This window comes from Chrysochloris asiatica, unplaced genomic scaffold (assembly GCF_000296735.1).
Source record: "Chrysochloris asiatica unplaced genomic scaffold, ChrAsi1.0 scaffold00280, whole genome shotgun sequence".
NCBI classification, from domain to species: domain Eukaryota; kingdom Metazoa; phylum Chordata; class Mammalia; order Afrosoricida; family Chrysochloridae; genus Chrysochloris; species Chrysochloris asiatica.
The window spans coordinates 2,384,168-2,399,845 of NW_006408798.1; the positions used below are offsets into that span (position 1 = coordinate 2,384,168).

At 39.8% G+C, this 15,678-nt stretch overlaps 1 protein-coding gene across 4 annotated transcripts in view; it reads left to right on the forward strand.

Annotated features, from left to right (window-relative positions):
* Nucleotides 1-15,678, forward strand: part of PPP2R2B (protein phosphatase 2, regulatory subunit B, beta) — a 701,789-nt gene that overhangs the window by 538,215 nt on the left and 147,896 nt on the right. For all 4 annotated transcript variants that reach the window (XM_006874504.1, XM_006874505.1, XM_006874503.1 and 1 more), the window contains 2 exons: nt 430-595; nt 13,872-13,984. In XM_006874504.1, the coding sequence (XP_006874566.1) occupies nt 430-595; nt 13,872-13,984 (279 nt within the window). The remainder of the gene's footprint in view (nt 1-429; nt 596-13,871; nt 13,985-15,678) is intronic.

Genomic DNA, 15,678 nt, shown 5'->3' on the forward strand with positions numbered 1-15,678 from the left:
ATATATATATAGGAGTGCAGTGGCTCCATAGACTAGGCGCTGGGCTACAAACCACAAGGTAGGCAGTTCAAGCCCACCAGCTGCTCCATGAGAGAAAAATGAGACTTTCTGCTCCTGCAAAAGGTTTAAAGCCATGGCCACCCTTTACAGGGTTGCTATAAGTCAAAACTGACTCCACAGCACTTAAGAACAACAACAATGTATATAATATGTCTACTCAGGTTTTCACATGTACAGAATCTCTGGAGGACAGCGAGCTAAGGTACAACATGTAGCTGTCATGGTTCTGTACTTGTTCCACTCAGACCCAGGCTGTCCACACTACCTTCTAATTGTTCTGCTCAAAAAGAATGAACTGGTGAAACTGCAGTTGGTTTCTGTGATTTCAGCTTTTGTGTGTTGTTGTTGTTTTTTTCTGCTTCCCTCCAGAGTAAAAATCAGGTTCATCGTAGGGGTGAATACAATGTTTACAGCACATTCCAGAGCCATGAACCCGAGTTCGATTACCTGAAGAGCTTGGAAATAGAAGAAAAAATCAATAAAATAAGATGGCTCCCTCAGCAGAATGCAGCGTACTTTCTTCTGTCTACTAATGGTATGTGGATGTGACTTCCCTACTTAGTATTTTCAGAGAGATGGTCAGCCAAATGGTACATTCCACCTTCTCTGAGCTTCCATTTTCCTCTGTACATTATGGATTGTTCAAATATTAGCAATAATCTTTGTGAAATGTCTAGCACAGTGCCTGGCACAGGTGAGCCCCTCAGTGAATAGTTGCTATTATTTTTTAAAACAACAAATGTATGACCCAGTTATGTGAGACATGGTCTACAGTTTTCAGCCAGCATAGATCATTTCCAGGTATTTGGGGTATGTGACTTCCTATCTTCAGATCCCCCTGAATGTTATTCTGGGAATGCATTTCAGGAAACTCTCCAAGCTGTCCTTGTGAGCTTGGCATGCTCAGTAGAAGGTATTAATCACAAAATCCATTTTAGCGTCTGTAAAGCAGATGCCAGGTCTCTCTGACACAACCAAGTGCTGAGCTCAAAGCACAGGTTAAGAAGAGCTAAAAGGGGCTCTAACTGTGCTGAGCAAGGCAAGGAATGCTTTGTTTTTCATCTCCTGCCATACTCTTTCTATCCTTTGTTGGTTTATTGGGAATTGATCTAAAGAGATTAGGGAAAGGGGATGTTAGAGAGTAAAATTACACAATAATTCAGTAAATTTTTATACAATAGAACAACCTACCTCTCCTTCTTACAACCTACATGAAAGATGGCTACACTCAAGACTATTCAGAATAAAGTCAAATAAGAGACTTGGTGTGAAAAACTTAAGCATTTTCTCCCAAGCAAATATAAGGGGGTATCAGAAAGTTTATGGAAAAATTAAAAGAGAATGGAGTTTTCCCAGGAACTTTTGAAAGACCCCTCATATGCTGGTAAGTGAGTCTCTTCACCCTGTGTATGCGCCTATAAGGAATATGCTTTTAAATATCAATTATGAAGTGAGAGGTTTGCTTTTTTCTAAATCTCAATATTGAACAAAAAAAGGAACTGCATTCGTATGTCAAGTTAAAAAAAGAAGCAATTATGTATATAATATGATCAAATATATATGTATGTATTTTACAGGTTGGAAGGAAATGCACAGAGAGTTCATTATGGTTAGTTTTAGATTGTGTCTTATCAGGATTTATATATTTTTTTAATTACTCTTAATTTTTAAGTTTTTACAATGAGATTTATGCTAATCTTATAAAAGGGGGGGGGATCAAAAAGTTTTTAACACATATAAACCAAAAATCCATCAAATATAATGCCATTATACAAATCTAAAAACAGGTCATTCTATAGCAGCCAGTATTGGGTTCCTCAAGAATCTCACATTAACAAAAACTAATCTGTTTTTCCAGATTCCAACTAACTTCCTTCTTTCTCATAACTGTACTTACCTTTTGGGACCTGATTTTTTAGAAGCCAAACCACAATGAATTCAGTTTTTTCACTTTTGCTGATTATGCTCCACTCAAAGGCTCCTCAGCTCTGTGCTTCTTAAAATGACAGAGAGGTCTGATGATTTTTTACTTAATTATTTCAGGCAAAGAAAAAGTGTCTGATTATCTTCTATTGCTAGCTTATGTTATATTATGAAATTTATCCTATTGATTATTGCAGGAAAGTGCAAAGACTTATTAAGTACTTTGTGGGGTGATGGGAAGGAAACCAGTGAAATGCAATGAAGATTAATTATATAGCATAATGTTCTGTTAATTGAGTTTTTAAATAGTTTTTTGATTAACAAGGATATTATCTTCTCATTTGGGATGATAGTTCATTTGCCAACAGTATCTCAAAATGATTGTTATTAAAAAAAAAAAAATCCCATGTTCTCATGTGATTTTCTTTTTTATACTAATATTGAGGTTGAGAATCTCCCTTAAGCCAAATAGGTTAACATGCAAAAATTAATGGAAGACAATTGGAATTACTGTACAAAAAAAAGAAAATGAAGATAGATGATAAGATTGTGTTAAAAGCTGCCACAAGTGATGATAAACTATTCAGAGAACCAGCCAGAAGAAAGCAAAAGTCATTACTCATAGTAACAGTCACATGTTCCATAGACTTCTCAACCACAAAGCTTCCAAATATTGAGTCAAGAAAAATTGTGTGATAATAAAGTCTAGAATCACTTCAGGCAACTCAACCATGGGGAACTGGATAGAATTTGCCATCAATTATCTCTCTATATATATTTTTAATTGTGCTTATTTCATTAAAGCTATGTAGGTTTTACTTTCTGTGAGTATCATTTGCATAATTAAAAAATAAACTAATATAGGCCTTCAACTTATTAGCAATGTGCTTTTCTTTCATATATCAGTAAGTTCAAAGCCTAGATTGATTAAGTTGCTTTGATTTTTCATTAAGAACTATATAAAATTGGAAATGTATTCTAATATAGAAGAGTCTAGCCTAAACCCACTGTTGTTGAGTTGATTCTAGTTGATTCTTAGCCATCCTATAGGACAAAATAGAACTTCTCATAGGATTTCTGAAACTGTAAATGTTTACAGGAACAGATAACTTCATCTTTCTCTTTTGGATTGACTGGTGGGTTTGAACTGCTGGCCTTGCTTAACACACTGAGCCACCAGGGCTTCTTAAGTATAAGGTATATAGAATTTATTTTCTTGCTACGAAAGTAGTATATGTTTTTTATAGAAATTTTAGAGTACTGAGAAACAAAATGAAGGTGATAAAAATGTCCCCATCCAAAGAGAACCACTATTAATGTCTTTTAAAGAAAAAAAAAGCCAACAGGCATGGATACATTTGTAATTCATCAAGAACATGGAGTACTCCACAAACTTAGTTAACTGAGTTTTTCAAATTTAGTAACATAATACCTAGTACAGGAACATCTTTCTAATTGTTAAGTATTTTTCCAAAGTACAGTAACATTTTTAGTAACTACCTAATATTTCCTGTTGTGATTTTTCTATTGTTTACTAGTAAGTCTCCCTGTATCAAACCTTTAATTTTTAACATATTCTCACTAATTAAAAGATTATATTTATAGGAATGGATGTTGTAATATTTATATATGTGAGAACCTCAAAAAGATTGTGAAAAAAATGAACTTTTAAACAAACTTTTTGAAGCCCCCTCATATCTGATTGATAACACTTAACAACAATATAATTGATTGTGGGGTGACACATTATAAACTCTTTATGGTATTTTTACTTAAAACAGTTATGTAATTGAATATGCAAATATAATAAAGAGATATACATAAAATTTACATAATAGTTATTTTTGTGTAGTGGAATTGAAGGAAATTTCAGTTTTAATTTGACTTCTTTCCTCATTTTTGTTTTTTTTTTTTCCATTTTTGATTTGGGTGACAGTTTACAGAGCAAATCAGTTTTCCATTCGATAATTCATATGCATTTTGTTTCATGCCATGAATTGCAGTGCCCAGGATGTGACAGCATTTACTCCACTTCCTCCTTGTGTTCCCGAGTTCCGTTTGTTCTTCTTTCCTATGCCTTCTTTGCCCATGACATTTGTTTATGGGCAAGTGCTGTCTTTTTGATATTGAACGGTTGATTGTTCTAAGGACTCTGTGCCTCCTTGTGTTATTGTTCACATTATAGACCAATCTGTTGTTTGAATAAGGAGCCCTGGTGTCACTGTGGGATAAACGCTGGACTGCAAACCATAAGATCAGCATTAACAAACCTACCAGCCACTCTTCAGGAGAAAGATAAGACTGTTCTCAGAAACCCTATATAGGGTCACTATGAATCAGGACTGACTCAGTAGCAGTAGGTCTATTGTTTGGCTGGAAAGTAGAACCATGTGGTGAGTTCAGTTCCACGCTTGAAGGGTGCCTAAGGGCCAAAATCTTGGAAGCTCAACCAGTGTCTGGATCTTTTTCACAATTTTGAATTTTGTTTTATATTTTTTCCACTCTATCCAGGACCTTCTAATGTGATCCCTTTCAGAATGATCATCAGCAGTAGCTGAACACCATCTAGTTCTTCTAGGGTCATGGAGACAGATGTGCACATGGTCTGTTAGTCCTTTAGACTCATTGTTTCCATGAGTCTTTGATTTTCTTCACTTTTCTTTCCTCCAGATTGGGAGATACCACAAGTTACACTTATATGGTCATTCATAAATGTTTACGATCCCTCGCACTCCTTACCAAAGTAGGATGGAAGACACTGTCTTTGTGAACTATGGTGTACCAGTAGATCTTGGTATCCCCTGACACTTTGGTTCTGAGCCACAGGTCCACTAACTAATTCACTGAAGGTGTTTTTTTCATAACTTTTATCCCTTTATCCTCTACTATGATGATGTTGTTGTCGTTAGGTACCACTAGGTCATTCTAACTCATTGCAGCTCTATATGCAACAAAACAAAACACCACCTGGTCCCGGGCAATCCTCCTAATTGTTGTTATGTTTGAGCCAATTGTGGCTGCCACTGTGTCAGTCCATCTTGTTGGGAGACTTCCTCTTTTTTGCTGACGTGCTCTACTATGTTGTTGTTGTTGTTATGTGCCATGGATTCAGTTCCTACTCATAGTGACCTTGTACATGGTTTCCGAGGCTGTAAATCTTTACAGGAGCAGAAAGCCTCATCTTTCTCCCATGGAACAGCTGGTAGTTTCGAACTGCTGACCTTGTGGTTCACAGCCCAGTTTGTAACCTCTCCACTACCAGAGCTCCTTTGCTCTACTATTGTTAAGTTGTTGTTAAGTGCCGTCGAGTCGGTTCCAACCCATAGCGACCCTGTACAGGGTTTCCGAGGGTGTAAATCTTTACGGGAGTAGAAAGCCTCATCTTTCTCCCACGGAGCGGCTGGTAGTTTCGAACCGCTGACCTTAAGGTTCGCAGCCCGATTCATAACCACTATGCTACCAGAGCTCCTTCTTGCTCTACTATAGTCATGTATATATTTTCAGCATGTGTAAATAAATATACACATAGAAATATCCGCTGCTAACTTGAAGTGCTGGTGTGACCTTTTGGGCTAATGCGTCAGACTTCAAAGTCATTTGAACCACAAGGTCAGTGGTTCAACCTCACCAGCTGCTCCTTGGAAACCCATAGAGGGTCTCTATGGGTTGGAATCAACTCAATGGCACTTAACAACAACAACAACAACAACTTAGTGTGGCACTGTGGGATAATGCACTGGAATGCAAGGTTGGCAGTTCAAATTCACCTGCTGTGCCTTGGAAACCCTGTGTTATTATTGTTAAGTGCTGTCAAGTCAGTGTTTTGCAGATTCATCCTTGTTCTTTAATGTTGAGTAGTGTTTGCTTATGATTCAAACTGACTTCAAGTGCAGCTCATTAACCCATACCAATACACCAGGACTCCTTGGAAACCCTGTACAGGGTCGCTATGGGTTGGAACTGACTCTACAGCACTTAACAACAACAACAACTCAATGAAGAACAGAACAACTAGAAAGAGAGTTGACAAAGACACAAAGAACTAAACAATACAATCAACCAACTTAACCTCAATGACATATTCAGAACACTCTGCCCAAAAGCAGCACAATATGCATTATTTCCCAGTGCACATGAAACATGTTCCAGAGTAGCACGTATGTTAGACAACAAAGCAAGCCTCAATAAGTTTAAAAAAAAAAATAAAAAAAAAAGTGAAATACTATAAAACATCTTCTCCAGATGGTGATGACTATAAAATTAGAAATTAACAACAGGAAGAACAAAGAAAAACATCAAATACATGGAAACTGAATAACATCCTATTTAAAAACTACTGGGTAATAGAACTAATAATAATAAACTGCCTGAAATAAAGGAGAATGACAACACAACATACCAAGACATTTGGGAACAGCAAAAGCTGTGCTTAGAGAGAAATTAGTAGCAATAAACACACATATTGGAGTCCTGATATAGTGCTGTTGGGTTAATGCACTGGACTGCAAAGTCAGTTTGAACTCTAAGGTCAGCATCTTAAGCTAACCAGCTGCCCCTTGGAAACCCTCTATAGGGTCTCTATGGGTCAAAATTGACTTGACAGCCCTTAACAACAGCAACAACACACACACACATCAAAAAGAAGAAAGGCATTTCCACGTGAAAGGACAAGCAGACCAGCCTGGAGCAGCTAGAAGAACAGAAGATACTTCTTGAAAGAAAAACCAGCAGGAAAAATCAAAAACAAAAATGGCAGTCTAGATGGGCTACTACAAGGACAAGCAAGTTGTTTGCTGGAGAGCCATCAATGCAAGCAACCAAGTCCCTTCAGGACAACGCCCCCTCCAAGACTGAAACTCAAAGGGATCACACAAGCAGCCATGTAAGCTTGCTGGTGACCAAATTGGTTTATTGGTGAGTCGAAGTGGGGGAAAGGCAACAATGAAGATACAGGCTAAGCCCGATCACATTCCAAAGATGCCCATCGACCTGGAGATGAGAGAGAGAAGAGGAAGGGCTGATTGGTCCAAAATATGGTGAGATATAGGATCTCCTGAGCTCATGGACAAGAACATAGCCACAGAGGGCTAGAGCTGAGAGTGGAGCATCCAGCTGATATGAAGTGAGGGGAGATGCACAAGAACACCCAAATTTGCAGGTAGTACCCATTTGACCTAGCTTCAATGGCTTGAAGATCACAACTCCACTGAAAGAAGATTAAATAAAAAATTGATAAAGGAAATGAGTATAAATTGATACAGTTTGATGAACTTGACCTATGCTTATGGATGTCGTAGCTCAAAATACCAACTGAGAGGGAAAAAGTCTTCATCCTAACCTCTCTGTATACAGGGTTGATAGGGATGGGCAACTTAGATACTGACTACCTAAAATGAGGGGGACTATAGAGGCACAAAGCGACTGGCTTACAAGTTTTCAAGAAGGAGTTAGTTTCAGAGTGTGCAGGGGAAAGTAGAATCCCCACTGAATGGTTTTCATCTTGTCTAAACAGATGAAAGGAGATGGGGATAATTGTCTTATGATTCAACAGCGAGTAGTTGTTATCATGACTAATTGTGATTGTCACAACTGTAAAGGTAGAAGTTTTATAATGTGTGGGGGGTGGGAGTAGTTAATCTTACGTTCCACGAACAAAGGACGCTAGGACTATCCAGGGATAAGAGCATGATTAGAATGTGGAACGCTATCCAGAGAAGCAGCGATACCAGAGATGGAGGTAGGGAGGAGAACATGGAGAGAGAGAGCAGCTGAGGACTCTAGACTCATGTTTGCTGGCAGCCAGGAGGCAAGCTTGCAGAATGTGCCTTTTAGTTGTTTAACTGATTATATATTCCTGAGTGTTTGGGTGTACATCCCCCCCCCTCAAAAAAAAAAAAAAAAACAGAGAGAATAGAAGCAAATACTGTTGAATGATGATGCACGGAGGGGATTGTAATCATTGCAATGAAATAATGAGTGTAAAACTGATATTCTCCCATGTAAACTATCACTCAATTCACAACAAAACCTTAAAAACAAAGTCAAAATCAAAACCAACTGTTCAAAACAGAGCAGCAAAATAATCCTACAGTCATCAGAAGAAAGGAAATAATAAAGATTAGAGCAGAAATAACCGAAACAGCAAAACAATAGAAAAAATCAACAAGGCTAGAAGTTGGTTCTTTGAAAACATTTTAAAAGTGGACAAACCATTGGCAAATCTAACAAAAGAAAAGATGCTAATATAAGAAATAACATAGATGGTGTTACAACAGAACCAACTGAAATAAAAAGGATTATAAGAGAACACTATGAAGAACTGTACTCCAACAAATTTGAAAACCCAGATGAAATGGACACATATTTGGAAACATTTGACCTACCTAAACTAACATGGGGGAGTCCTGGTGTGGTGCTCTAGGCTAATACATTGGACTGCAAAATTGGTTTGAACCACAAGGTTCCAGTTCAAACTCACTAGCAGCTCCTCGGAAACCTCATACAGGGCCGATATGGGTCAGAACCGACTCGACAGCACTTAACATCAACAAACTAACATGGAGTCCTCATGTGGCCCTCTGGGTTAATGTGCTGTACTGCAAAGTAGGCTTGAACCACAAGGTCAATGGTTCAAACTCACTAGCCACTCTCAGAAACCCTATGCAGGGTCACTATGAGTTGGAACCAACTCAGTGGCACTTCACAACAACAACAACAAACTAATATAGACAGAGTTAGAAAATTTGAACAAACCCATAACAAAAGAAGAAATTGAACAAATCATTAAAAAAACAGAAACTTGCAACAAAAATAAATCTCTGACTCAATCTTCTTCATTGGTGAATTCTACCAACCATTTAGAAAACAGTTAACATTCTACTCAAACTATTTCAGAACTTAGAAAATGAAGGGAATGTTCCTGAATTCACTAGGTGAAACAAACATAACCCTGCTTCCAAAACCAGGCAAAGACACCACTGAAAAAGAATATTATAGACCAATATCCCTTATGATCATTTTCATTTTCTAACTAGATTTACATGTGTTACTTGGGTAACAAAAACAAGAAACTAAAATGAGAAAATACAAAATCCATATATGTAATAATATTCTAAGCCTTAATCTACCTTCCAAAAAAAGCATTTAGAGAAAATACTAGAAAAATCTATGCAAAATGTTAGCAATGATTGGCTCTAGCGAAAAGGATTATAGGAGCCCTGGTGGCACAGTGGTTAAGTGCTCAGCTGCTAACCGAAGAGTCAGCGGTTTGAACCCACCAGTTATTCCATGGGAGAAAGCTGTGACAGTGTGTTTCTGTATAGATATACAGCCCCCAAATCCCCTCTGAGACAGTTCTACCCTGTCACATGGGGTCACTATGAGTCGACAGTCTATTTGATTATATGGTATGTAGGAAAAATGCTAGACTGCTCTGGTAGCATAGTGGTTATGAATCGGGCTGCAAATCTCAAGGTCAGCAGTTCAAAACCAGCTGTTCTGCGGGAGAAAAATGAGGCTTTCTGTTCCCGTAAAGATTTACAGCCTTGGAAACCCTGTGCAGGGTCGCTATGAGTCGGAACCGACTCCATGGCACATAACAACAACAACAACTACAAGGTAAGCAGTTCAACCTCACCAGCCACTCCTTGGAAACCCTATATAAGGGTCTCTATGAGTCAGAACCAGCTCAGTGCCACTTAACAACACAGCAACAAAAAAAATGTATGATAGATGATTTTTGTTCTTTATGATCTACTGGTGATTTCTCTTTTTTTGTATAGTAGTCATTCATAATTTAAAATATGCAAAATGGACATTTCCCCACAAATATAATGGAATATATCTCAAAGCCAAACAACAGAAATAGTTTAGTGTGAAAATTCGCTAATTGGGGTTGTTCTGAGCCACTTTTGATCAGTGACTAATTAAGAAAGGACTGTAAAAAACATGGCTCTTGTTTCATTTTCTCATCTTGAAAAAAACAGTTCAGCTCAAAGTAGAATATTCTGAGAGGGTGGGACTGAGGGTGTGGGGAATAGCATATAGATAGAAAATTCTAAATTAAAACTTCACAGCTGGGAAAGGTCTCCTCACCTTCTGCTCCAAAACAAACCTGGGTGAGCATGCAGTATGGTATACAAATATCTCATACTTAACAGCCCCAGATATTAGAAATGGAGACACTTACCTGCTAAAGTGGCCAAATTGCTGCTGGAAGCCCACTTAACAATGTAGGTCATTAAGACCTCTGAGGATGAGGCACATGTTTCTGACAGTTTATAGCGGGCGTGGGGAGCGCCCAGCTGTCGGCCTGAATGTTGTTGTTGTTATTTTTGTAATGTGCCATCCAGTCAGTTCTGACTCATAACGACCCTGTGCAGGGTTTCTGAGGAGCAGCTGATGAATTTAAACCATCGACCTTGTGGTTCAAACTGACCTCACGGCCCAGTGCTTTATCCCACAGTACCACACATCATTTGGTCTGGCCCTACCAAGACAACTACAGTTCCAGCCATCACATTTGTTGTTGTTGTTAAGTACCATCAAGTCAGTTCTGACCCATAGTGACCCTGTATAGGGTTTCTGAGAAGCAGCTGGTGAGCTTGAACCATCAACCTTGTTATTCAAACTGACTTTGCAGTCTGGCGCATTAACTCACAGTGCCACACCAGGACTCCAGCCATCACATTAAGCATGAGTTAATTAAATGTTTGACCAAATATAGCAAGCTAATTTTTATGGTGATAATTCTGTATGGTCCAGGAATGTTGTTATAAATTTTGGCAAGAAAAAGATCCTCCACCCCTGGCTTAACCACTTAAAGGAGCTCTGGTAGTGTAGTGGTTACAAATCGGGCTGTGAGCTGCAAGGTCATCAGTTTGAAATTACCAGCTGTTCCACTGGAGAAAGATGAGGCTTTCTGCTCCCATAAAGATTTATAGCCTTGGAAACCCTGTACAGGGTCGCTATGGGTCGGAACTGACTCCACAGCACATAACTACAACAACCCCTGGCTTAGAGGCAAGCTGTAGTGTGACCCACATTCCCTGCTTACAAGGTCCATCTTCTTGGGGGTGAGGCCATGAGGAGGTAACAGGGAGCCAGGTGAGGCATGATCTAAGGGGCAGAGGAGAAAGAGAATCCTAATACAGGCAGGGTATAAGGGCAGATCACCCAGAGCCCCTGGTAGTATAACAGAAGAAATAGGAGGTGCTGCAACCTTCATAGGGTAAAGTGACGGCTTTCTGACTGGGCTGTCAGAGCAACATGAGTCACCCAATTTTCTCATTCTAATAACAGCTACCATTGGGAACTTAGTGGCTCTGTAGGATAAGCACTGGGTTTTGAATCGCAAGGCAAGTGGTTTGAGCCCACCATCAGCTCCATGAGAGATATATGAGGCTTTCTGATCCCATAAAGATTTACAGCCAGTACAGCCTCAGTATGAAACAGAGCCAACTGAACAGCAATAACAGCCGCCATTCATGGATCATTATTAGAAGCCCAACACTTTGTTAAGCCCCTTCCATGTAGTGTTTCATTTAATCCTGGTAAGAACACTATGGAGAAAACCCAAATTTCCCCAATTTACAAATAAGAAAATTGAGGTATAGCAACACTGAGTATCTTTCTTCATAAGGTTCCAGAGTTTGGGACATCCCTTTGCTGTCAAGTCAATTTCTACTCACCCAGACCCAGTAAGACAGAGTAGAACTACCCCATAGGATTTCCAAGGCTGTAATCTCTGGTAGCGTAGTGGTTACGAATCGGGCTGAGACCCGCAAGGTCCGCATTTCGAAACTACCAACTGCTCCGCGGGAGAAAGATGAGGCGATCTGCTCCTTTAAAGATTTACAGCCTGATCAGGGTCGCTATGGGTCGAAACCGACTCGACGGCACTTAACAACAACAACAATCTTTATGGGAACAGAGTGCTATAGTTCTCTCTCGAGTAGTTGGTGGATTCAAACCACTGGCCTTTCAGTTAGTAACTTGGCACATAACTACTGTTTCCAGGGCTCCTTATTTGGGACATTGTTGTTGTTAAGTGCTGTCGAGTAGGTTCTGACTCATAGCAACCCTGTATAGGGTTTTTGAGGTGGGTTTGAACTGTTGACCTTGTGGTTTGCAGTCCAGTGTTTATCCTACAGGGAGCACCACACCAGGAGTCCAGATTTGGAACATATTCATGTTAAAACATTGTTATCTAAAATTCAAATATCTGTACTTCTTATGTGCTAACTTAGACAATTCTACGTGTTCATCACTCAACAAACACTAGTTCTAAGTCTACTGCTTGGGAGTCCCAGTCCTTGATAATATGGATAACTGTAGTAGGAATAGGGATTGGATCCAATGTTGTCTGGTTCCAAAGCCTACTTTGAGCAGGCATGTAGAGAAGGATACAATGAAAGCAATGGAGACCCTGCCTTCCATAAGAGAAGTTAAAACAAGCACAAATGAATGCAGTGATCGATCATGAAAACTGTTAACAAAGTCATGTGGTCCCCAAGCATGATTTGTTTGCCCAGACCATGTTCCTTTAAAAAATGAAATTGAAACCCTATGGGTGGGACATGCCATATCCAGCTCCTAAAGCCGTATTCTACTCATTTCGCTAGCCTGTCTGACACCTATTGGCTTTGCTCTTTTCATCCCTGTTTTAATGCTATTAGTTAATGACAAGTGCCATCAAGAGAGATAAAATGCTGGCACAGTACCAAGGTAAGAAAGATGATGCCCAGCTGGGGACTCAAAAAAGGCTGCAAGGAGAAAGGAGCATTTTGATTAATCTCCTCATCATCCCATTTGCCAGAGTATTGTTAGCGATATGTACTCAGTAGATTCAGCTCATTCGCTCATGCCACCAATATTGATTGAGCAGCGACTATGTCCCAACTACTGTTCTAGGTTTTGGAGGTATATTGTGATGGTCAAGACAGAGTCCCTGCCTCCAGTGATCTTATATTCAGGGATGGAGAAAGATCATAAATGACTAAGTATGTAATGAATTCCCAGTATACCAGTATGCTGAATTCTAAAAAAAAGTGTAAGAAAGGGCAACAAGAATGGTGGGGACAGCATTATTCCCAGGTTGATTGGGAAAGGCCTCTGTGAGGTTGGCTATAAGTAGCAAGAGCAATGTGAAGGAACTAGTCATATGGTAACATGACTTTCCTGGACAAAGGCATGGCACATGCAAAGTCCCTGAGGCAGCTGGTCTTAGTATGTACAAGGAGCAGTAAAGAAGTTGTGAGATAGAAGCAGAGTGAGTAATGAGATGGGTGAATGATGAGATCAGAAAGGTTGAGGAAGGGGTAGTCCAGGTTAGTGTTTCAGTGAGGCAGGGAGCTAAAATGGAGATAATAATAGTACCTGTTCCTTGGGGCTGTGTTGTTAAGTGCCATCAAGTCGGTTCCAACTCATAATAACCCAGTATAGGGTTTCCAAGGATCGGCTGGTGAGTTTGAACCACTGACTTTGTCGTTCAAACCTGCCTTGCGGTCCAGTGCTTATCTTACAGCACCCCACCAGTATTCTTGGGGCAATGATGAGTGGTGTTCAGTTCTCCACATAAAGTGTTACCTAATAAATGCAATAGATATGCCTGGTTCTTATTATTCAGTGTTTACAAATATCGGTATTGAGTGGGGCAGACTACTTATTGTCAGGGAGAACCATTTAGACACACTATTCGTTTTTGTTTGAAACATGAACTGCCTTCAAATGACTCAAATATATATGCACTGAAGCCTTTTATATAATGCCGGTCTCTGTAGCAAAGCCTTCCATTATTATCTTCGTCCCCCACTCCCCCAAACCCCAGTTACTCCTTTTACAAGCTTTCTTTGCATTTTAATTCTTATTTCCTCTTTTGTCTTCCACAGATAAAACTGTGAAGCTGTGGAAAGTGAGTGAGCGCGATAAGAGGCCAGAAGGCTACAACCTGAAAGATGAAGAGGGTCGGCTTCGGGACCCTTCCACCATCACAACCCTGCGGGTGAGCACAGCCAATCATTTGACTCCTGTGGCCACTAGAGTTGGGGAGGATCTTCCAAGGCCACCGGCAGACTACTGCCCTGGATTGCAACTATGATGTGTAATAGAGGGAGCTTATGCAGATATGTACTGTACCCGAGTCTCTGGCAGCAGATGGAAGGAGCAGGAAAGGTGCCAAGCCCTTATGACTACCAACCCGTGGTTTCATTTTGTCCTAATGGACCTGCCCACATGCACACCACCATTCATTACTGTATTCTTAGCCTCTGTCTGTTCACATATCTCAGATGTCTTGAGTACCTTCTGTGCTAGACAGGGCATAGGAATATCTAAATTGAAAGATGGAATCGCATAATTCAGAACATACATTTCAAAATCTAACAGTCCTAGCTTTGAGTTCTACCATGTTCCAAAATCTCCATCACTTCATCTTACTTGAGCTTTAGTTGTGCACGATCCTTTAGTTTCTTCATCTGCAAAATAACGAGCATAATACCCATAATCCCATGGACTAATAAGAATAAAATATAATAAAGCTAAGAAGCCCTAACTCTGATATTCAATAAATGTTGCCCCTGTTGGCAGCACTTAATAACAGCAACAACATTAGTAATCAGCAGTATCTGAGTAGTTTCTTCCTGCCCTGCAGATATGCATAGTCTGATAAGGAAAAGGGATTTTTAGGACCAATAGACAAATGATATGACACTAAATTGAATAAGAGAAAGGCAGTAAGAAGGAGCGATGGACAGCTGCCATTTAATCAATGGGAGGAGAAATGACTTTCGGTTCTGAGAGATCAGGAAAGGCCTCATAGGAAGGTAGTGTTGAAAATGGATTTCTCCACGTGGATTGTGAAGTTTTCCGCTATCTAGAGGTAAGTAAAGTAACTGAAGACCGGATGGTCACTGTTATGCGGGCATATGTTGGGACCAACTCCAGCCTCACGGGATTTTCAAACTGCAAAAACTGTGCTTTCAGACACCAGCAGTTCTACAGAAGACTAAAAATTATAAAGGGAGACAATGAAGTATTTGTGGGGAAAAGAGGTTCTTGTCCTAGATGTAAAAGTAGACACAGGAAAGAAATGGCCACTGTGTGCCTGGTGAGGTCACTTGTTTATTTGTTCACTCATTCGTTCATTGATTTGTTCATTCTGTAGTACTTTCTGAGCAAACTCATTGTAGGCTCCAGTGCTAGCCTGTGGTGTGTTCACCCATGGAGTCCCTGGGTGATGCAAACATTTAGAGGATTTGGCTGCTAACTGAAAGGTCAGAGGTTCAAGTCCACCCAGATGCACTTTGGAAAAAAGTCCTGGTGATCTACTTTAAAAAATAATCAGTCACTGGAAAGAGCACAGTTCTAACTTTGACACACATGAAGTCCTCATGAGTCTGTCAGTCACTTCACACTTGGCAGCAACTGCTTTGTGTATGTGTGTGTGTTTGTAATGGGTTGTTGTTGTTAGGTGCCATCGAATCAGTATTGACTCATAGTGACCCTTTGCACAACAGAACGAAACACTGCCCAGTCGTGGGCCAACCTCACAATTGTTGCCATGCTTAACCCAATTGATGCTACTACTTTACCAGTCCATCTTGCTGGGGGTCTTCCTCTTGATCTCTGACCTTCCACCTTACCAAACATGATAACCTTCTCCAGGGACTGGTCCCTCCTGACAATATGTCCAAAGTA